Raw genomic sequence first — 24,104 nt, 5'->3', positions numbered from 1 at the left:
CCGCATTATCACCTCAGGTGTGAAGATGGAGGGCGATCACATTTCAGCCGTGCGTAATTGGCCGACTCCCACCACGGTTAAGGAGGTGCAGCGTTTTCTTAGCTTCGCCAACTACTATATGAGGTTTATTCGGGGCTTTGGCAAGGTCGCAGCTCCCATTACATCTCTGTTGAAGGGTGGGCCGTCCCACTACGACGTTGGTGATCGGGAGCTGTTGGCTGTTGTCCGAGCCCTGACCGTGTGGAGGCATTGGCTCGAATGGGCGAAACACCCTTTCCTCGTCTGGACGGACCACCGTAACCTGGAGTACATCCGGGCAGCGAGGAGGCTGAATCCTCGCCAGGCCAGGTGGGCCCTATTCTTCACCCGGTTTGATTTCACAGTATCATACATCCCGGGTACGAAGAACGTGAAGGCAGACGCATTGTCACGGCTGTATGACACAGAGGAGAGGCACAGAGACAACACCCCCATACTCCCGGCCTCCTGCATTGTGGCGCCGGTAGTATGGGCGATGGACACGGACATAGAGCAGGCGTTATGCACAGAGCCATCTCCACCTCAGTGTCCAGCTGGGCTGCAGTATGTGCCTGCTCTTATCCGTGATCGTCTGATCTACTGGGCACACACGTCACCCTCCTCTGGTCACCCAAGTATCGGTCGTACAGTGCGCTGACTGACCGGAAGGTACTGGTGGCCTACCTTGGCTAAGGACGTGAGGGTGTATGTCTCCTCCTGCTCGGTGTGCGCCCAGAGTAAGGCACCTAGGCACCTCCCAGCGGGTAAGTTACAACCTTTACCAGTTCCAAAACGACCATGGTCTCAACTGAGTGTTGATTTCCTGACTGATCTTCCCCTCTCCCAAGGTAACACCACCATCCTGGTTGTTGTGGACTGCTTTTCCAAGGCCTGCCGCCTCCTTCCTCTGGCCGGTCTCCCCCTGCAAACTGCGGAGGCCCTGTTTACACACGTCTTCTAGCACTACGGGTTACCAGATGATATAGGGTCTGACCGAGGTCCCCAGTTCACATCCAAGGTCTGGAAGGCTTCATGGAACATCTGGGGGTCTCCGTCAGCCTGACCTCTGGTTTCCACCCCGAGTCTAATGGGCAGGTGGAACGGGTAAATCAGGATGTGGGTAGGTTCCTGCGGTCCTACTGCCAGGACCGGCTGGGGGAGTGGTCCGTGTTCTTGTCATGGGCCGAATATGCCCAGAACTCTCTCCGTCTCTCCTCCACTAACCTAACGCCATTCCAATGTGTTTTATGTTACCAACCGGTTCTGGCACCGTGGCACCAGAGCCAGACCGAGGCTCCTGCGGTGGATGACCACCTCCAATACGCTGTGCGTCGTCAGAAGGCCAACGCTGACCGTCACCGCAGTGAGGCCCCGGTCTTCGTACCGGGTGATCGGGTCTGGCTCTCGACCTGGAATCTGCCCCTCCGCCTGCCCTGCCGGAAGCTGAGCCGCGGTTTGTGGGGCCGTTCAAAGTCCTGAGGAGAATCAACGAGGTTACCTATAAGTTATTACTCCCCCCTGATTACCATATTAACCGCTCGTTTCATGTGTCTCTCCTCATGCCGGTGGTGGCTGGTCCGCTCCAGGAGTCTGAGGTGCGGGAGGTCCCTCCGCCTCTTCTGGACATCGAGGGGGCCCCGGCTTACTCCGTCCGTTCCATCCTGGATTCGAGGCGCCGGGTGGTGGGCCTTTAGTTCCTCGTGGAGGGGGAGGGGTACGGTCTAGAGGAGCGGTGCTGGGTCCCGGTGAGGGATATCCTCGATCCCTCCCTGTTGCGGGATTTCCACCATCGCCATCCGGCTCACCCTGCTCCGCGTCCTCCTGGCCGTCCCCAAGGCCGGGGTCAAGGGGGGGGGTACTGTCACGACTACCTCCGAAGCTGCCTCCCCTCCTTGTTTTGGCAGGCTTCAGCGTTCGTCGTCACCGGCCTTCTAGCCACTGCCGCTCCATATCTCATCATTCCATTTGTCTTGTCTTGTCAATTACACAAACCTGGTTCATATTCCCCTCATTAGTACATGTATAAGTGTTCCCTCTGCTCCCTTGTCCTTGTGGGTGATTGTTTCATGTGAGATGAGTGGAGCTCGGTGGAGCTACCTGTACTTTGTATTGCCGGGGTATATTTTCCCCGTGTGCCTGTATTTGTTCCAGAGCGCCTGTTTTGCGCACTGGAATGTTGACGTTATCCAGCGTAACTGTGTAGTACGGAATAAACTCTGTATTCTGTGATTTACCCTCCTGCGCCTGACTCCTTCAAATCACACTCTCACAGATATGACGCTACAAGCTTGGCACACCTTTGTTTGGGGAGTTTCTCCCATTCTTCTCTGCAGATCCTCTCAAACTCTGTCAGGTTGGATGGGGAGCGTCGCTGCACAGCTATTTTCAGGTCTCTCCAGAGATGTTCGATTGGGTTCAAGTCCGAGCTCTGGCTGGGCCACTCAAGGACATTCAGAGACTTGTTCCGAAGCCACTCCTGTGTTGTCTTGGCTGTGTGCTTAAGGTCGTTGTCCTGTTGGAAGGTGAACCTTCGCCCCAGTCTGAGGTGCTGAGCGCTCTGGAGCAGGTTTTCATCAAGGATCTCTCTGTACTTTGCTCCGTTAATCTTTCCCTCGATCCTGACTAAACTCCCAGTCCCTGCCGCTGAAAAACATCCCCACAGCATGATGCTGCCACCACCATGCTTCACCGTAGGGATGGTGCCATGTTTCCTCCAGATGTGACGCTTGGCATTCAGGCCAAAGAGTTAATTCTTGGTTTCATCAGACCAGAGAATCTCGTTTCTCATGGTCTGAGAGTCCTTTAGGTGCCTTTTGGCAAACTCCAAACGAGCTGTCATATGCCTTTTACTGAGGAGTGGCTTCTGTCTGGCCACTCTACCATAGAGGCCTGATTGGTGGAGTGCTGCAGAGATTGTTGTCCTTCTGGAAGGTTCTTTTCAAACATTTCTAAAAACCTGTTTTCACTTTGTCATTATAACGTATTGTGTGTAGATTGATGAGGATTTTTAAAAATGTAATCCATTTTAGAACAAGGCTGTAATGTAACAAAATGTGGAAAAGGGGAAGGGGTCTGAATAATTTCCGAATGCACTGTATATATACAAATAAGTGTGTATTTACTGTTTGTGTATGTGTATGTGTTACAGACAGAGGCAGCCTCTTATGCTGCCACAGAGGCTGACATAGCGTGTGCAGGTCAGTGTGATTACACTGCAGCCATAGATCAAGTTTTATTATGCACCAAAATCTCCACTGTCCTCTCGCTTTGCAATGTCATTCTGTTTAAGACCCACAATGCACTGCGACTTACGCAACCTGCTGACTGGACAGGGGAGAGAAACGAGCATGTTATTGCATTGCGTCTTGCTGGTGTGTATGTGTGTGTGTGTGTTTAAAAGAGAGAAAGAGGTAGAGAATTGAAGAAGGAGGTGTAGACTGATGGTGTAGGTATTTGTGTGATAACAGACGGATTGTAGAAAAAAAAATCTAATTTCCTCTGTGAAAGAGAGAAGCACAGACAGAATGAGAGAGAGGAAAGGTTCCTCATGAGATATCTCATCTGTGACTGACACTTTTCATCAGACTGACTCACAGTCACTCTCCACTCTCCATACTGGATCCATTGTCTCTCTGTGCATTTGTGCTGTGTGTGTGTGTGTTAGCGCCACGGTTATGGATGAAGATCGTCATGAAAATAAAAGAACCGTCATAACCTTTTTTGGGGGGGTGTAACAAATAGCTGACTGAAGACGGGACGGCCGGACATTAGTGCGGTTCAGTCTGTTTCTGCTGTAACATGGACTACAACGTGATGAAACTGTGTTGCTCCTTGCTGAAATAAGCAACGTGTTGTAGCAAACAAGTCTTCGGTTGCTTAGGAAATGCCTCCCTCCCCCTCAAGCTTATATCATCAAATTCATGAAAACGTGGTCATTTAAGATATACAGTGCATTCAGAAAGTATTCAGACCCCTTCACTTTTTCCACATTTTGTTACGTTACAGCCTTATTCTAAAATTGATTAAATAATTTTTTTCACCTCATTAATCTACAAACAATACCCCATAATGACAAAGCGAAAACAGGTTTTTAGAAATGTTTGCAAATGTATTAAAAATATAAAACAGAAATACCTTATTTACACAAGTATTCAGACCCTTTGCTATGAGACTCGAAATTGAGCTCAGGTGCATCCTGTTTCCATTGATCATCCTTGAGATGTTTCTATAACTTGATTGGAGTCCACTTGTAGTAAATTCAATTGATTGGACATGATTTGGGAAGGCACACACCTGTCTATATAAGGTCCCACAGTTGACAGTGCATGTCAGAGCAAAAACCAAGCCATGAGGTCTAAGGAATTGTCCATAGAGCTCTGAGACAGGATTGTGTCGAGGCACAGATCTGGGGAAGGGTACCAAAAAATGTCTGCAGCACTGAAGGTCCCCAAGAACACAGTGGCCTCCATCATTCTTAAATGGAAGAAGTTTGGAACCCCCAAGACTGTTCCTAGAGCTGGCCTCCCGGCCAAACTGAGCTATCAGGGGAGAAGGGCCTTGGTCAGGGAGGTGAACAAGAACCCAATGAGTTCCTCTGTAGAGATGGGAGAACCTTCCAGAAGGACAACCATCTCTGCAGCACTCCACCAATCAGGTCTTTATGGTAGAGTGGCCTGACGGAAGCCACTCCTCAGTAAAAGGTACATGACAGCCCACTTGGAGTTTGCCAAAAGGCACCTAAAGGACTCTCAGACCATGAGAAACAAGATTCTCTGGTCTGATGAAACCAAGATTGAATGCCAAGCGTCACGTCTGGAGGAAACCAGGCACCGCTCATCACCTGGCCAATACCATCCCTACAGTAGAGTGCTCAGGACCTCGGACTGGGGCGAAGGTTCACCTTCCAACAGGACAACGACCCTAAGCACACAGCCAAAACAAAACCAGGAGTTGCTTCAGGACAAGTCTCTGAATGTCCTTGAGTGGCCCAGCCAGAGACCGGACTTGAACCCAATCAAACATTTCATCCAACCTGACAGAGCTTGAGAGGATCTGCAGAGAAGAATGGGAGAAACTCCCCAAATACAGGTGTGCCAAGCTTGTAGCGTCATACCCAAGAAGACTCAAGGCTGTAATCGCTGCCAAAGGTGCTTCAACACAGTACTGAGTAAAGTGTCTGAATGCTTTTTTTTGCAAACATTTCTAAAAACCTGTTTTTACTTTGTCATGATGGGGTATTGTGTGTACATTGATGAAAAACAAACAATTTAATCCATTTTAGAATAAGGCTGTAACGTATACTGTATACTTTCCGAATGCACTGTATGTACAATTATTTTCTTATTCGTGGATTCATTTACTTTTACCTGATGCCTTTCATGAAGGTTTTCGATTGCGTTTTTATTTTTTTACCTTAATCAATGAATTCAAATATAATTTAAATGATTCAATTTTCATGAATTTGATGATATAAGCTTGACGCCCATTCAAAAACAGTACGGGACTTGTACCAGGAAGTAGGCGGTACTTTCATAGGGTATAGCATAGGAGAGGAGAAAATGTGTGAAAAAACAAAAAACAATAACCTTCATCCAAAATGTCACCCAAAATTCCAACCCTACTGAAGGCTGGATTCGGGGCAGAGGGACTCATTCGTCACGTTAAAGAGAAAGGGTGGGGGTTGGGAGTGGAACAAGCCTTTAAAAGTTATTATGCAAAGATGTGCTGGCTACAAATCTTTGTGTGTGTGTGTGTATGCTTGCAACGCCAGGGTTGTGGGTTCGATTCCCACGGGGGACCAGTATGAAAAATGTATGCACTCACTAACTGTAAGTCGCTCTGGATAAGAGCATCTGCTAAATGACTAAAATGTAAATGTAAAATGTATGCATGCATTTGTCTCAGTGTGTGCCTGCGCATGTCCCTGTGTGTGCTTGTGCGCGTGTTTGCGCATGTGTGCATGTATTGTCTGTGAATGTGAGTGTATGTAAACATTATATTAGTGTGTATCTGTATGTGTGTGCGTGTGTTTCGGTGTGGTGCTCCCCTCATTAAGCAGCCTGGCGACAGGAGTGCAGAGTGTGTGTTTTCACCCTGATGCTCTGACACAGCAGCAGCCACTTCTTCACTTCCCTCTCCTCTTTGAGTTTTGCCCTTCCTCTCTCCTCATCTTCCTCTCCTCTCTCCTCTCCCGTCTTCCACTCCTCTCTCCTCTCCCCTCTTCCTCTCTCCTCTTCCTCTCTCCTCTTCCCTCTCCTCTTCCTCATCCTCTTCTGTTCTATTTGCTCACCTGCTATGCTGGAATGTGTTTTGTGTTGTGGGGAAAGCAGTGTGTAGGTGAGACTAAGAGCTGATCTGTGCCTCTGTTTGTATGGTCTGTTCACAGTAACATCATAGACAGCATCATCACTGGTTCACACTAGACTAGTAGGATTGCTTTAGTGAAACCTTGTTTTATTGTCAGGTGCAAAACCATAATAACTAAGCTAAGCTATCTGATAGTTGGCTCTGTGTATGAGTTTAAGCTCATTGTACTGTATGATTGGACCTGTGTAAATAGGTTTATGCTCATTGTACCTTATTATTGGACCTGTGTAAATAGGTTTATGCTCATTGTACCTTATTATTGGACCTGTGTAAATAGGTTTATGCTCATTGTACCTTATTATTGGACCTGTGTAAATAGGTTTATGCTCATTCTACCTTATTATTGGACCTGTGTAAATAGGTTTATGCTCATTGTACCTTATTATTGTACCTGTGTAAATAGGTTTATGATCATTGTACCTTATTATTGGACCTGTGTAAATAGGTTTATGCTTATTGTACCTTATTATTGGACCTGTGTGAATAGGTTTATGCTCATTGTACCTTATTATTGGACCTGTGTGTGATGAGGTGTGAATGACGGAGTCAGGCGCAGTAGGTAAAACACCGAAATCCAGAGTTTATTCAGTGTACATGAATAAAGCGCAGCAAGCGTTAAAACAAAACTAGCAGAAGGGAAAAATCCACCTTGGCTACATACAAGGAAAGAGTAGCTCAACCGAGCTACTCACTCTCACAATTAACAATCACTCACAAAGGACAAGGGGGCAGAGGGAACACTTATACACAGACTAATGAGGGAATGAGTACTAGGTGTGTGTGATTGACAAGACAAGACAAGACAAATGGAGTGATGATAAATGGAGCGGTAGTGGCTAGTAAGCTGGTGATGACGAACGCTGAAACCTGCCCGAGCAAGGAGGAGGGGCAGCCTCGGCTGAATTCGTGACAGTAACCCCTCCCCAGCAGCGCGCCGACACCGGCCTCAGGGATGGCCAGGAGGACGCGAGCAGGGCGAGTCGGATGGCGATGATGGAAGTCCCTCAACAGAGAGGGATCGAGGATATCCCTCACCGGGACCCAGCACCGTTCCTCCGGACCGTACCCTTCCCACTCCACGAGGTACTGAAGGCCCATCCAGTATGGAATGGACAGAGTACGCCGGCGCCCCCTCGATGTCCAAAGGAGGTGGAGGGACCTCCCGCACCTCAGACTCCTGGAGCGGACCAGCCACCACCGGCCTGAGGAGAGACACATGAAACAAGGGGTTAATACGGTAATCAGGGGGGAGTAATAACCTATATGTGACCTTGTTGATTGTCCTCAGGACTTTGAACAGCCCTACAAACCGCAGGCTCAGCTTCCGGCAGGGCAGGCGAAGGGGCAGAATCCGGGTGGAGAGCCAGACTCGATCTCCCGGTACAAAGACGGGGGCCTCACTGCGGTGACGGTCAGCGTTGGCTTTCTGACGACGCACAGCGCGAAACCAGTCATACACCGAAACCAGTCATACACCGCAGGAGCTTCGGTCTGGCTCTGGTGCCACGGTGCCAGAACCGGTTGATAACCTAAAACACACTGAAATGGCATTAGGTTCGTAGAGGAGTGGCGGAGAGAGTTCTGGGCATATTCTGCCCATGGCAGGAACACCGACCACTCCCCCGGCCCGTCCTGGCAATAGGACCTCAGGAACCTACCCACATCCTGATTTACCCGTTCCACCTGCCCATTACTCTCAGGGTGGAACCCAGAGGTCAGGCTGACCGAGACTCCCAGACGTTCCATGAACACCTTCCAGACTTTTGACGTGAACTGGGGACCTCGGTCAGACACTATATCCTCTGGTACCCCGTAGTGCCGGAAGACTTGTGTAAACAGGACCTCCGCAGTTTGTAGGGCCGTGGGGAGACCGGGCAGAGGAAGGAGGCGGCAGGCCTTCGAAAAGCGGTCCACAACAACCAGGAGGGTGTTGTTCCCTTGAGAGAGAGGCAGATCAGTTAAAAAAATCAACACTCAAATGAGACCATGGTCGTTGTGGAACTGGTAAAGGCTTTAACTTACCCGCTGGAAGGTGCCTAGGTGCCTTACTCTGGGCGCACACTAAGCAGGAGGAAACATACACCCTCACGTCCTTAGCCAAGGTAGGCCACCAGTACTTTTTGGTCAGGCAGTGCACTGTACGACCGATACCTGGGTGACCAGAGGAGGGTGACGTGTGTGCCCAGTAGATCAGATGATAACGGATAAGCACAGGCACGTACTGCAGCCCAGCTGGACACTGCTGTGGAGATGGATCTGTGCATAATGCCTGCGCTATATCCGCCCATACTACCGGCGCCACAATGCATGAGTCTGGCAGTATGGGGGTATTGTCTCTGGGCCTCTCCTCTGTATCATACAGCCGGGACAGTGCGTCTGCCTTCACGTTCTTTGTACCCAGAATGTATGACAGTGTGAAATCAAACCGGGTGAAGAATAGGGCCCACCTGGCCTGGCGAGGGTTCAGCCTCCTCGCTGCCCGGATGTACTCCAGGTTACGGTGGTCCGTCCAGATGAGGAATGGGTGTTTCGCCCCTCGAGCCAATGTCTCCACGCGGTCAGAGCTCGGCCAACAGCTCCCGATCACCAACGCCGTAGTTCTGCTCCTCCGGGCTGAGCTTCTTTGAGAAGAACGCACAGGGGCGGAGCTTGGGTGGCGTGCCCGAGCGTTGAGACAGGACTGCACCCATCCCAACCTCGGACGCATCCACCTCCACTACGAACGGTAGTGATGGATCGGGGTGGGCCAGTACCGGGGCCGAGGTGAACAGTTCCCTCAAGTTACTGAAGGCCCTGTCAGCCTCAGCAGACCAGCGGAGACGGGACGGCCCACCCTTCAACAGAGATGTAATGAGAGCTGCGACCTTGCCAAAGCCCCGGATAAACCTCCGATAATAGTTGGCGAAGCCAAGGAAGCGCTGCACTTCCTTTACCGTGGTTGGAGTCTGCCAATTACGCACGGCTGCAATGCGGTCACCCTCCATCTCCACACCTGTGGTAGAAATGCGGTATCCGAGGAAGGAGACGGACTGCTGGAAAAACATACACTTTTCTGTCTTAGCATAAAGGTCATTTTCCAACAGTCGGGCCAGTACTTTGCGAACCAGGGACACATGCTCGGCGTGCGTAGCGGAATACACCAAGATGTCATCGATGTAGACCACTACACTGCGACCAAGCATGTCCCAAAACACCTTGTTTACAATGGACTGGAAGACTGAGGGAGCATTCATCAAACCATAGGGCATCACCAGGTATTCATAATGCCCCGTGGTTGTGCTGAATGCTGTCTTCCACTCATCTCCCTCTCTGATACGCACCAGGTTGTACGCACTCCTGAGATCTAATTTAGTGAAGAAGCGCACTCCATGCAATGACTCAACCATTGACGGAATGAGGGGGAGAGGATAACTAAATCTAATCGTCTCCTTGTTCAGTGGTCGATAGTCAATGCACGGGCGCAGACCGCCGTCTTTCTTCTTCACAAAAAATTAACTTGAGGAGGCGGTGAAGTGGAGGGACGTATGTACCCCTGGCGCAGGGACTCGGTGACGTATGTCTCCATAGCCTCCATCTCCGCCTGCGACAGGGGATACACATGACTCCTGGGAGGTACAGCGTCTACCCGAAGGTTTATTGCGCAATCCCCCGCCCGATGAGGTGGCAATTTAGTTGCTTTATTCTTGGAGAAAACTTGTGCCAGATCATGGTATTCGGGGGGAATGCGCACGGTGGAGGCACCGTCTGGACTTTCCACCGTGGTTGCACCAACAGAAACACCCAGACACCTACCCTGACACTCTCGCGACCACCCCGTGGCCATGAGAAAGTGGGGTTGTGGAGTGCTAGCCACGGAATACCTAACACCACAGGGAAAGCAGGAGTCTCAATGATGGAAAAAGTTACCTGCTCACAATGCATCTCCTGTGTGATCATGGTGACTGCAGGAGGAAACATACACCCTCACGTCCTTAGCCAAGGTAGGCCACCAGTACTTTTTGGTCAGGCAGTGCACTGTACGACCGATACCTGGGTGACCAGAGGAGGGTGACGTGTGTGCCCAGTAGATCAGATGATAACGGATAAGCACAGGCACGTACTGCAGCCCAGCTGGACACTGCTGTGGAGATGGATCTGTGCATAATGCCTGCGCTATATCCGCCCATACTACCGGCGCCACAATGCATGAGTCTGGCAGTATGGGGGTATTGTCTCTGGGCCTCTCCTCTGTATCATACAGCCGGGACAGTGCGTCTGCCTTCACGTTCTTTGTACCCAGAATGTATGACAGTGTGAAATCAAACCGGGTGAAGAATAGGGCCCACCTGGCCTGGCGAGGGTTCAGCCTCCTCGCTGCCCGGATGTACTCCAGGTTACGGTGGTCCGTCCAGATGAGGAATGGGTGTTTCGCCCCCTCGAGCCAATGTCTCCACGCGGTCAGAGCTCGGCCAACAGCTCCCGATCACCAACGCCGTAGTTCTGCTCCTCCGGGCTGAGCTTCTTTGAGAAGAACGCACAGGGGCGGAGCTTGGTTGGCGTGCCCGAGCGTTGAGACAGGACTGCACCCATCCCAACCTCGGACGCATCCACCTCCACTACGAACGGTAGTGATGGATCGGGGTGGGCCAGTACCAGGGCCGAGGTGAACAGTTCCCTCAAGTTACTGAAGGCCCTGTCAGCCTCAGCAGACCAGCGGAGACGGGACGGCCCACCCTTCAACAGAGATGTAATGAGAGCTGCGACCTTGCCAAAGCCCCCGGATAAACCTCCGATAATAGTTGGCGAAGCCAAGGAAGCGCTGCACTTCCTTTACCGTGGTTGGAGTCTGCCAATTACGCACGGCTGCAATGCGGTCACCCTCCATCTCCACACCTGTGGTAGAAATGCGGTATCCGAGGAAGGAGACGGACTGCTGGAAAAACATACACTTTTCTGCCTTAGCATAAAGGTCATTTTCCAACAGTCGGGCCAGTACTTTGCGAACCAGGGACACATGCTCGGCGTGCGTAGCGGAATACACCAAGATGTCATCGATGTAGACCACTACACTGCGACCAAGCATGTCCCAAAACACCTTGTTTACAATGGACTGGAAGACTGAGGGGAGCATTCATCAAACCATAGGGCATCACCAGGTATTCATAATGCCCCGTGGTTGTGCTGAATGCTGTCTTCCACTCATCTCCCTCTCTGATACGCACCAGGTTGTACGCACTCCTGAGATCTAATTTAGTGAAGAAGCGCACTCCATGCAATGACTCAACCATTGACGGAATGAGGGGGAGAGGATAACTAAATCTAATCGTCTCCTTGTTCAGTGGTCGATAGTCAATGCACGGGCGCAGACCGCCGTCTTTCTTCTTCACAAAAATTAACTTGAGGAGGCGGTGAAGTGGAGGGACGTATGTACCCCTGGCGCAGGGACTCGGTGACGTATGTCTCCATAGCCTCCATCTCCGCCTGCGACAGGGGATACACATGACTCCTGGGAGGTACAGCGTCTACCCGAAGGTTTATTGCGCAATCCCCCGCCCGATGAGGTGGCAATTTAGTTGCTTTATTCTTGGAGAAAACTTGTGCCAGATCATGGTATTCGGGGGGAATGCGCACGGTGGAGGCACCGTCTGGACTTTCCACCGTGGTTGCACCAACAGAAACACCCAGACACCTACCCTGACACTCTCGCGACCACCCCGTGGCCATGAGAAAGTGGGGTTGTGGAGTGCTAGCCACGGAATACCTAACACCACAGGGAAAGCAGGAGTCTCAATGATGGAAAAAGTTACCTGCTCACAATGCATCTCCTGTGTGATCATGGTGACTGGTACCGTGACTTCCTTTATCATCCCGGACCCTAATGGTCGACTATCAAGTGCTCTGATGGGGCGTGGAATGGATAGGGGAACTAATGAAATGCCCTGGTGGCCTGCGAAAGTTTTATCCATAAAGTTCCCAGCTGTGCCTGAATCTACTAGCGCCTTACACTTGGGAACTCTCATGTAATCAGGGAAGTATATGGGTATGGTACAGTGCACAGCAGAGGGCTCTGAACAAGTGTGGGTGCTCAATACCTGGGGTGATGCGAGAGTGCCCTGCCGGCCGCCTCCTGATCCAAAAGAGCGCTGTCGACAACGTGTGGTGGAATGTCCCTTTGTGCCATCCGATTGGCACTGGCGCTGTCGTCATCCGCTCTCTCGGTGCGCGGTACCACCCAGCTCCATGAGCTCTGGATCCGCGTTGGTCGGGGCGGGAACGGGCAGACCTCCTCCAGGACGTCCTCTGGTTACCAGCAGGTTATCCAGACGAATGGCCATATCCACCAGTTCGGTAAAAGACAAACTGGTGTCACGGCAGGCTAGCTCCCGTCGGACGTCCTCCCGTAGATGGCACCAGAACTGGTTGATCAGGGCCCGCTCGTTCCAACCGGATCCTGCTGCCAGAATCTGGGACTCCAGCGCGAACTCCTGTACTGTCCTCGTCCCCTGCCTCAAGTGGACCAGCTGCTCACCCGCCTCTCGACCCTCGGGCGGGTGATCGAAAACCGCCCGAAATAGGCGGGCGAACTCCCTGTAGTCCTCCAACGCGGCTCCTCCTTCTCTCCAAACCGCGTTGGCCCACTCCAGGGCTTTCCCGAGAGGCAGGAAATGAGGATGGACACCTGCTCTCGATTTGATGGCGCCGGCCTGACACTGGAGCTGTACAGTTGGAGAAGGAATCCCTGACATAGAGCCGGCGTCCCATCGAACGCCCGTGGTCGAGATATCTGGATACCTCCGGGTGCTGTGATGTAGGTGGCTGGATCCAGTTGGCCAGCTGGTCTCGACGGATCGGTTCCTCTTCTCTCCAGGCATTGGACGACCTGAAGAACCTTGGCTACATACAAGGAAAGAGTAGCTCAACCGAGCTACTCACTCTCACAATGAACAATCACTCACAAAGGACAAGGGGGCAGAGGGAACACTTATACACAGACTAATGAGGGAATGAGTTCCAGGTGTGTGTGTGATTGACAAGACAAGACAAGACAAATGGAGTGATGATAAATGGAGCGGTAGTGGCTAGTAAGCCGGTGACGACGAACGCCGAAACCTGCCCGAGCAAGGAGGAGGGGCAGCCTCGGCTGAATTCGTGACACTGTGTAAATAGGTTTATGCTCATTGTACCCTCTATTGGACCTGTGTGAATAGGTTTATGCTCATTGTACCTTATTATTGGACCTGTGTGAATAGGTTTATGCTCATTGTACCTTATTATTGGACCTGTGTAAATAGGTTTATGCTCATTGTACTGTATTATTGGACCTGTGTGAATAGGTTTATGCTTATTGTACCTTATTATTAGACCTGCGAAAATAGGTTTATGCTCATTGTACTGTATTATTGAAGCTGTGTGAATAGGTTTATGCTCATTGTACCTTATTATTGGACCTGTGTGAATAGGTTTATGCTCATTGTACCTTATTATTGTACCTGTGTAAATAGGTTTATGCTCATTGTACCTTATTATTGGACCTGTGTAAATAGGTTTATGCTCATTGTACCTTATTATTGTACCTGTGTGAATAGGTTTATGCTCATTGTACCTTATTATTGGACCTGTGTGAATAGGTTTATGCTTATTGTACCTTATTATTGGACCTGTGTGAATAGGTTTATGCTCATTGTACCTTATTATTGGACCTGTGTGAATAGGTCTATGCTCATTGTACCTTATTATTGGACCAGTGTGAATAGGTTTATGTTCAGAAAACAGAGTGAAGAGACATGGGTGAGAGAGCAAAAGAAGGAATGAAAGTGTGGAGGAGAGTGAGAAGCATAGAGAAAGTGAGACCAGGCAACAGGTGCTTGTTGGTATTCCTGCGGAAGTGCTAATTTGATAAGGCTGTGACCACTTTATTGACCAACCAGTGCGGTATGGATCTTAGGCTAGGGATTGTGCTAGAATGAGATTGTGAAAACTCCAGGAGCAGGCTGTATTGAGAATGAGGGAGTGAGAAAGGGAGAGCGTAGAGAGAGAGAGAGAGTTGGAGAGAGATCGGAAAAGAGGAAGAGAGAGGGGGAGAGAGAGGGAGAGTAGGCAGAGGGGAGAGGAAGAGAGGTAGAGTGGCTTAGACTTAGAGAGAGGGGGGTAGACGAAGAGAGAGGAGAGAGATAGGGAGAGAGAAAGCGAGATAAGGGAATGGAAGGGAGGGGGGAGATATGTGGGGGGTATTTGAGGATTCATCTCTCTCCCCTAATTCCCAGTGGGTTCCGAGACACACTTAAAAGCTGTGAAGTGTGCTGTTCTGCCTGTATTCTCCCAGTAATTGGAGGGGTGTTACAGGAAAGGTGGTGCTAGAGTTGAGATGGAGGGAGGGAGGAGTGTATCACCCTTGACAGCCTCAGGAACATGCTACTTGTGATCATTTTTTTATCTACCTCTCACGCGCATGTTCTTTGTCTCTGTCTGTCTGTCTGTCTGCCAATTTTCTGTGTCTCTCTGTCTGGTTTGGTCTGTATGTCTCTCTGTCTCTCACTTCCTCTCGCTTCAGTGTCTTTTTCTCCCTCCCACCCTCTCTTTCTCCTTCTCACCCCCTCTCTCTTTCTCTCTGTCTGTCTCAAGGATATACTACCTCAGGTTAGTGTCTCAGACTTTAAACATGGCCACAGGCATTTAGTCATTGATGGGCTTTCCTTTCTGAGCAGGCAGGCCAGCGGGCAGCCCTCTCACACACAGATGTGTCAGGGTCTGCTGATTCACTCTCAGGGGTCCTCGCAGCCTCACGGTCCACAGAGCCCCAGAGCAACACTCTTTGTAGTATGTGCCGTTTGGCATATAGTTTTACGTAATTCTGTGTGCATATACAGTTTTGCCCACCAGGGACCGTGGTGAAGCACAGTCAGCAGTAGTCTGTTGAAATAAAATACATACAAAGAAGGGGTGTGTGGTTTTTTTCACAAGGCTTTTTAAAAATTGTATTTACTCAAAGTGACGTATTTCATTAGTAAACCTATTTTGCCTTGCTTTTAATGCTTGTACTGTACATGCATAATATATGTACATATTGTATATAGTCCATACATATCTCAGTGCCCAAGTGGCAAGTGTTGTAGACGAAGGTGGGGATAGTGGTATGTTTGCCACAGTCCCCTGACTGTACATAATGTACCACTCCACTGTACATTACTGTATTATACAATACAGTACAGAGCTGCCTGGCTGGCTGCAGTGCTGGTACCACGGAAAGCTCCTCTGCTCTTTTCTCCCCCCTCCTCTCATCCTGATCAGAGTTCTTTTTTTATTTCTCTGGGGATTATAGACCAACCCTGTGGAGTAGAAAACCCAATCTCCCCCTCCACACCCTCCACCCTGCTCCACCCCTCCACCTCCCCTCCACCTCCCCTCCACCTCCCCCAGCCCCCTGCCACAATCCACCCTGGGCTGGATTAATGACCTCGCTGGAGAGGGCCCTGGCTCTCCAAATCACACACCAGACAACCACTGACTACTCTACCATGCAGACTGCTACTGAATTCTCTGTGTGTGTGTGTGTGTGTGTGTGTGTGTGTGTGTGTGTGTGTGTGTGTGTGTGTGTGTGTGTGTGTGTGTGTGTGTGTGTGTGTGTGTGTGTGTGTGTGTGTGTGTGTGTGTGTGTGTGTGTGTGTGTGTGTGTGTGTGTGTGTGTGTGTGTGTGTGTGTGTGTGTGTGTGTGTGTGTGTGTGCGCGTGCGTGTGTTTATGTATTCGGGATGAATTCCTGTATGTGCTTGTCTAGTCTACTGTATACTGTTTGTCTTCATCTGTCTTACGTGCGCCGCTGGTGAGTCACTGTGATGTTCCTGTCCATTGCATTACATCTTAATACAGGAACAATGGACATATACAAATAGACTGTCCTGGTTACGTGATCAGAGCTATTAAAGATATTATGCAATCGACTGCAGTCAGTGAGACAGAGAGGTTGCATGCAGGGGGACGTTCTTCTCCATTAATGGTTATTCTAAAATGGCTTCCCGCCGCACACCTGCCGCTTGACGCACAGCAGGTCTGTCCCAGCCACCCACCGCTCCTTTGACAATATTAAACAGGCTGCTTGCTTTACCAAAACCAACATATGGAGGAGGGTGAGTTTTATCCAGCTGGGACGCTCAGCAGTCTGGCTGGCTGGAAGTCTCATATTCACCGTCTCACTCGATGTTTTCTGTCTCCGCCTCTTTCCCTCGTTTCTGCTTTCTCTCTCTCTCTCTCTCTCTCTCTCTCTCTCTCTCTCTCTCTCTCTCTCTCTCTCTCTCTCTCTCTCTCTCTCTCTCTCTCTCTCTCTCTCTCGTTCCCTCTCCAAACCTGCGATGTTCCTCCTACATCAGTCTAGTTGTGAGCCTGTTGAGTCCTTAGCTCTACACCAGCCTCAGTAGCCACAGATCACAGCCATAGACTCTGTGCTATAGGTCTGTGCTGAATGGAGCTTCATACAAATGCTGGATAAAAAATTGAGCATAGAATATACGAGTAATATGCTGCTTTTCTGTAAGAGAGCGTTTGTTACGGAAATACCTCTATTGTATGTAACCTTTCCATCTGTGTGATTTCAGCTAAGAAAGCTGCAGACGGGTCAGTCATCCCTAACGGCTACTGTGACTTCTGCCTGGGTGGCTCCAAGAAGACTGGGTGTCCCGAGGACCTCATCTCCTGTGCCGACTGTGGACGCTCAGGTACAGACAGACAGACACTCCTATGGACACCAGTTTTAGTTGGTTTTAAATGTGTCATTCTTACACAAATGTTATTATGTTTTAGAGTAATGGAAACAAGCCCAACTTGATGATGATGATGATGATGATGGTGATGATGATGGTGACGTTGATGACGACGACAACGATGATGATGAGGAGTAACATGAAGAGTGTGTGTGTCCCTCTCTGTGTCCCTAGGTCACCCGTCCTGCCTGCAGTTCACAGTCAACATGACGGCAGCAGTGCGGACCTACCGCTGGCAGTGCATTGAGTGCAAATCCTGCAGCTTATGTGGCACCTCCGAGAATGACGTGAGCAGCACACGCACACGCACACGCACACGCACACACACACACACACACACACACACACACACACACACACACACACACACACACACACACACACACACACACACACACACACCTTCATACTCCCAAAACATCTATACTGAACAAAAATATAAATGCAACATACAACAATTTCAAAAGATTTTTACAGAGTTACAGTTCATATAAGGAAATCAGTCAATTGAAATAAATTCATTAGGCCCTAATCTATGGATTTCACATGACTGGGAATACAGATACAGTGGGGAAAAAAAGTATTTAGTCAGCCACCAATTGTGCAAGTTCTCCCACTTAAAAAGATGAGAGAGGCCTGTAATTTTCATCATAGGTACACGTCAACTATGACAGACAAAATGAGAAAAAAAATTCCAGAAAATCACATTGTAGGATTTTTAATGAATTTATTTACAAATTATGGTGGAAAATAAGTATTTGGTCACCTACAAACAAGCAAGATTTCTGGCTCTCACAGACCTGTAACTTCTTCTTTAAGAGGCTCCTCTGTCCTCTACTCGTTACCTGTATTAATGGCACCTGTTTGAACTTGTTATCAGTATAAAAGACACCTGTCCACAACCTCAAACAGTCACACTCCAAACTCCACTATGGCCAAGACCAAAGAGCTGTCAAAGGACACCAGAAACAGAATTGTAGACCTGCACCAGGCTGGGAAGACTGAATCTGCAATAGGTAAGCAGCTTGGTTTGAAGAAATCAACTGTGGGAGCAATTATTAGGAAATGGAAGACATACACTGATAATCTCCCTCGATCTGGGGCTCCTCGCAAGATCTCACCCCGTGGGGTCAAAATGATCACAAGAACGGTGAGCAAAAATCCCAGAACCACACGGGGGGACCTAGTGAATGACCGGCAGAGAGCTGGGACCAAAGTAACAAAGCCTACCATCAGTAACACACTACGCCGCCAGGGACTCAAATCCTGCAGTGGCAGACGTGTCCCCCTGCTTAAGCCAGTACATGTCCAGGCCCGTCTGAAGTTTGCTAGAGTGCATTTGGATGATCCAGAAGAGGATTGGGAGAATGTCATATGGTCAGATGAAACCAAAATATAACTTTTTGGTTAAAAAAACTCAACTCGTCGTGTTTGGAGGACAAAGAATGCTGAGTTGCATCCAAATAACACCATACCTACTGTGAAGCATGGGGGTGGAAACATCATGCTTTGGGGCTGTTTTTCTGCAAAGGGACCAGGATGACTGATCCGTGTAAAGGAAAGAATGAATGGGGCCATGTTTTGTGAGATTTTGAGTGAAAACCTCCTTCCATCAGCAAGGGCATTGAAGATGAAACGTGGCTGGGTCTTTCAGCATGACAATGATCCCAAATACACCGCCTGGGCAACGAAGGAGTGGCTTCGTAAGAAGCATTTCAAGGTCCTTGAGTGGCCTACCCAGTCTCCAGATCTCAACCCCATAGAAAATCTTTGGAGGGAGTTGAAAGTCCGTGTTGCCCAGCGACAGCCCCAAAACATCACTGCTCTAGAGGAGATCTGCATGAAAGAATGGGCCAAAATACCAGCAACAGTGTGTGAAAACCTTGTGAAGAGTTACAGAAAACATTTGACCTGTGTCATTGCCAACAAGGGGTATATAACAAAGTATTGAGAAACTTTTGTTATTGACCAAATACTTATTTTCCACCATAATTTGCAAATAAATTCATTAAAAATCCTACAATGTGATTTTCTGGAAAAAAAATTCTCATTTTGTCTGTCATAGTTGACGTGTACCTATGATGAAAATTGCAGGCCTCTCTCATCTTTTTAAGTGGGAGAACTTGCACAATTGGTGGCTGACTAAATTCTTTTTTTCCCCACTGTATGCATCTGTTAGTCACAGATACCTTTTTTAAAAAGGTAGGGGCGTCGATCAGAAAGACACTATTTGCCTCATGCAGCGCGACACATCTCCTTCGCATAGAGTTGATCAGGGTGTTGATTGTCGGCCTGTGGAATGTTGTCCCACTCCTCTTCAATGGCTGTGCGAAGTTGCTGGATATTGGCGGGAACTGGAACACGCTGTCGTACACGTCGATCCAGAGCATCCCAAACATTCTCAATGGGTGACATGTCAAGTGAGTATGCAGGCCATAGAAGAACTGGGACATTTTCAGCTTCCAGGAATTGTGTACAGATCCTTGCAACATGGGGCCGTGCATTATCATGCTGAAACATGAGGTGATGGCGGCAGGTGAATGGCATGACAATGGGCCTCAGGACCTCATCACGGTATCTCTGTGCATTCAAATTGCCATCGATAAAATGCAATTGTGTTCGTAGCTTATGCCTGCCCATACCATAACCCCACCGGCACTATGGGGCACTCTGTTCACAACGTTGACATCAGCAAACCACTCACCAACACGATGCCATACACGTGGTCTGCGGTTGTGAGGCTGGTTGGACGTACTGCCAATTTTATGGTAGAGAAATGAAAGAAATGATCTGGTAACAGCTGTGGTGGACATTCCTGCAGTCACCATGCCAATTGCACACTCCCTCAAAACATGAGACATCTGTGGCATTGTGTTGTGTGACAAAACTGCTCATTTTAGAGTGGCCTTTTATTGTCCCCAGCACAAGATGCACCTGTGTAATGATCATGCTGTTTAATCAGGTTCTTGATATGCCACAGATGTCAGATGGATGGATTATCTTGGCAAAGGAGAAATGCTCACTAACAGGGATGTAAACACATTTGTGCACAAAATCTGAGAGAAATAAAATGTTCTGGGATCTTTTATTTCAGCTCATGAAACATGGGACCAACACTTTACATGTTGCGTTTATATTTCTGTTCAGTGTATATCCCACTCTCCATTTACCCCAACACACACTCGCCTGGACTCTCATCCTCCAGTATGATTAACGCCTGATGGCCCAGATTTACTAAGAGTTTGCACCTGTTTTTACAACAGAGAATTCAATATTGGGGACAGATCAATAGGGTAAAGTAAAGGTTAATAACACAATAAGAAATGGGTGCAAACGCTTAGCAAATCTGGGCCTACAGTGAGGGAAAAAAGTATTTGATCCCCTGCTGATTTTGTACATTTGCCCACTGACAAAGAAATGATCAGTCAATCATTTTAATGGTAGGTTTATTTGACCAGTGAGAGACAGAATAACAACAAAAAAATCCAGAAAAACGCATGTCAAAAATGTTATAAATTGATTTGCATTTTAATGAGGGAAATAAGTATTTGACCCCCTCTCAATCAGAAAGATTTCTGGCTCCCAGGTGTCTTTTATACAGGTAACGAGCTGAGATTAGGAGCACACTCTTAAAGGGAGTGCTCCTAATCTCAGCTTGTTACCTGTATAAAAGAAGCCTGTCCACAGAAGCAATCAATCAATCAGATTCCAAACTCTCCACCATGGCCAAGACCAAAGAGCTCTCCAAGGATGTCAGGGACAAGATTGTAGACCTACACAAGGCTGGAATGGGCTACAAGACCATCGCCAAGCAGCTTGGTGAGAAGGTGACAACAGCTGGTGCGATTATTCGCAAATGGAAGAAACACAAATAACTGTCAATCTCCCTCGGTCTGGTGCTCCATGCAAGATCTCACCTCGTGGAGTTGCAATGATCATGAGAACGTTGAAGAATCAGCCCAGAACAACACGGGAGGATCTTGTCAATGATCTCAAGGCAGCTGGGACCATAGTCACCAAGAAATCAATTGGTAACACACTACGCAGTGAAGGACTGAAATCCTGCAGCACCCGCAATGTCCCCCTGCTCAAGAAAGCACATATACAGGGCCGTCTGAAGTTTGCCAATGAACATCTGAATGATTCAGAGGAGAACTGGGTGAAAGTGTTGTGGTCAGATGAGACCAAAATGGAGCTCTTTGGCATCAACTCAACTCGCCGTGTTTGGAGGAGGAGGAATGCTGCCTATGACCCCAAGAATACCATCCCCACCGTCAAACATGGAGGTGGAAACATTATGCTTTGGGGGTGTTTTTCTGCTAAGGGGACAGGACAACTTCACCGCATCAAAGGGACGATGGTCGGGGCCATGTAACGTCAAATCTTGGGTGAGAACCTCCTTCCCTCAGCCAGGGCATTGGAAATGGGTCGTGGATGGGTATTCCAGCATGACAATGACCCAAAACACACAGCCAAGGCAACAAAGAAGTGGCTCAAGAAGGAGCATATTAAGGTCCTGGAGTGGCCTAGCCAGTCTCCAGACCTTAATCCCATAGAAAATCTGTGGAGGGAGCTGAAGGTTTGAGTTGCCAAACGTCAGCCTCGAAACCTTAATGACTTGGAGAAGATCTGCAAAGAGGAGTGGGACAAAATCCCTCCTGAGATGTGTGCAAACCTAGTGGCCAACTACAAGAAACGTCTGACCTCTGTGATTGCCAACAAGGGTTTTGCCACCAAGTACTAAGTCATGTTTTGCAGAGGGGTCAAATACTTATTTCCCTCATTAAAATGCAAATCAATTTATACCATTTTTGACATGCGTTTTTCTGGATTTTTTTGTTGTTATTCTGTCTCTCACTGTTCAAATAAACCTACCATTAAAATTATAGACTGATCATGTCTTTGTCAGTGGGCAAACATACAAAATCAGCAGGGGATCAAATACTTTTTTCCCTCACTGTATGTGTAGTATGTGTAGTATGTGTAGAATGTGTAGTATGTGCAGTATGTGTAGTATGTATAGTATGTGCAGTATGTGTAGTATGTGTAGTATGTGTAGAATTTGCATCTGGTTAAAGAAACATTACAGATACATATCTGCCACTATATTTGATTGATAATGTCAGAACGTTATTTGTGTTTGTGTGTTTCCTTGTTTCAGGATCAGTTACTATTCTGTGATGATTGTGACAGAGGCTACCATATGTACTGCCTGAGCCCCCCTATGGCGGAGCCCCCAGAGGGTAGGTACACTACAGGATATGTGGAGGATATAGGCCTAGTGTAGTCCTACAGAATACTGTATACTGTATAGTATACCTAGGGCGGCATATTGTCGGTAATTGATGACCATGCAATGGCTGGGTTCATAATGTGATTTATACAGTAGGTGCATTATAAGGGGAAAGGCATTGTGCAGAATGATTGTGTCATCAGCAATTCAAGTTGACTAAGAGATTACAAATCTATCCCACTACTTGACCACAGTATGTGGTGTTGCACTTGCTACAGTCAGTCAGTATTCAATTTACAGTGTTTAATTATTCTGCTAGGGTTAATCCCTGGGCTTTCCAATAACCAGTGAACTTGTGAACTGTTGATCTTCCAGGGAGCTGGAGTTGCCATCTGTGTCTGCGGCAGCTAAAAGAGAAGGCCTCAGCCTACATCACCCTGACCTAATCTGCCACTGCCACGCTACACCGCCAACCCGCACCCACGTATGCCCCCCCAAACATAGCAACTGGACCAACTCCAATCTGAGAAGACAACCCCAACGCCCTGCAGTTTTTCCTCCTCTATGAAACGACAACAGACGTCCGTCCACTTCTCCAGTCAACAGGTCTCCCCGCCCCAGCCCCAGCTGTTTTAACGTCAATGGAAGTACCTACTTCTCAGAGTGCACAATGCTCCAACCAGGTCTCCCCCAGTCTGCCCCTGCTGAGGCCCAGCCACCTGCCCCTGGAGTCCCCTCCACCTCTGGCACCTCTGGCCCTGGAGGAACCACCTTCTACCCCAGCAGCATCAAGGGGGAGCATCTGATCATCAATAGCCTAACTGGGCTGCCCCCCGGGGCCTGTTGGCCCTCCACCGTCTGTCTCCGAAGAGACGTTTATCAGTAGCCCACAAGGGCACTCAAGAGGCACGCTCTCCCCTGTGAAGGGTCCTTAGAGGAGCCCTAACGAGCATCAGCTGTCACTGTGGCCTTATACTCCCATCCACTCGGCCGTGGCCCTGGCAACAGAGTACACACAGAGAGGGAGAAGCAGGCTGTAGTGACGACCAGACTCCTCGTTAGGTTTAAAGCAGCTGCAGCCCCGCCCCCTTCCTCCCACATGGAGCCGCCACTCAAAGCCTTTGAAAGTGAAGTACTCTGAGATTGATACCATCGCCTAGAGCTATTGTGGCTTTATGACATTTACAGAGGAGAGGGAGTGGAGAGGTTGTCACTCTGCCATCAGCCACTTAGATCAAATTGTGTGTCCAAAAAAATAATGAATTAGAGTAAAGGTTTTCTTGTTACCTTCGTTTCCTTCAAAACAACAACTGAAAAAGCCAACATGAGACTGCTATGACTTTGGCTGAGCTTGGTGTATTTTGTCTGTGTGTGTAGCAAGAATGTAGGTATGTTTTAAGTGTGGACAATGCAGGTTTTAATGTCTGGCCTTGTCAAAAATACAGGGCCCAAATGTTTTTTTTGTTTTGTTTTTTTGTTACATTTTATTTGGTACTTTATTTGCATGGTGTTAACATGATAGTTTTTAAAGATATTTTAAAGATAAAATGTATTTAAGAAAGCACACTTAATTCGCAATAATGTGTTTGTGACCCATTTGGGTAAAGTTGAGTGTGTGTGTGTGTGTCCATCTGTATATGTGCGTGTGTGTGTGTGAGTGAGGGTAAATGTGCCCTCCTAAAACTGTGTGGAAATGAGAGCCAACCGTAGCCAACCAGGTGCTAGGCAGGACCTATGGCAGGGTCGGGGAGTAGG

The 24,104-nt window shown here is 48.6% G+C and overlaps 1 protein-coding gene across 1 annotated transcript in view; it reads left to right on the top strand.

The window, feature by feature from the left end:
• LOC121563782 (zinc finger protein neuro-d4) overlaps positions 1–22,840 on the top strand; it is a 54,069-nt gene extending 31,229 nt beyond the window's left edge. The window contains exons 9-12 of the mRNA XM_041875502.2: positions 16,952–17,071; positions 17,291–17,403; positions 22,278–22,359; positions 22,725–22,840. Of these exons, the coding sequence (XP_041731436.1) occupies positions 16,952–17,071; positions 17,291–17,403; positions 22,278–22,359; positions 22,725–22,795 (386 nt within the window). The 3' untranslated portion in view covers positions 22,796–22,840. The remainder of the gene's footprint in view (positions 1–16,951; positions 17,072–17,290; positions 17,404–22,277; positions 22,360–22,724) is intronic.
• The last annotated feature ends 1,264 nt before the right edge of the window (positions 22,841–24,104 follow it).

The sequence above is a fragment of the Coregonus clupeaformis genome, chromosome 5 (assembly GCF_020615455.1).
Source record: "Coregonus clupeaformis isolate EN_2021a chromosome 5, ASM2061545v1, whole genome shotgun sequence".
Classification (NCBI taxonomy): Eukaryota; Metazoa; Chordata; class Actinopteri; order Salmoniformes; family Salmonidae; genus Coregonus; species Coregonus clupeaformis.
This window is presented reverse-complemented; position numbering and strand designations above follow the sequence as displayed.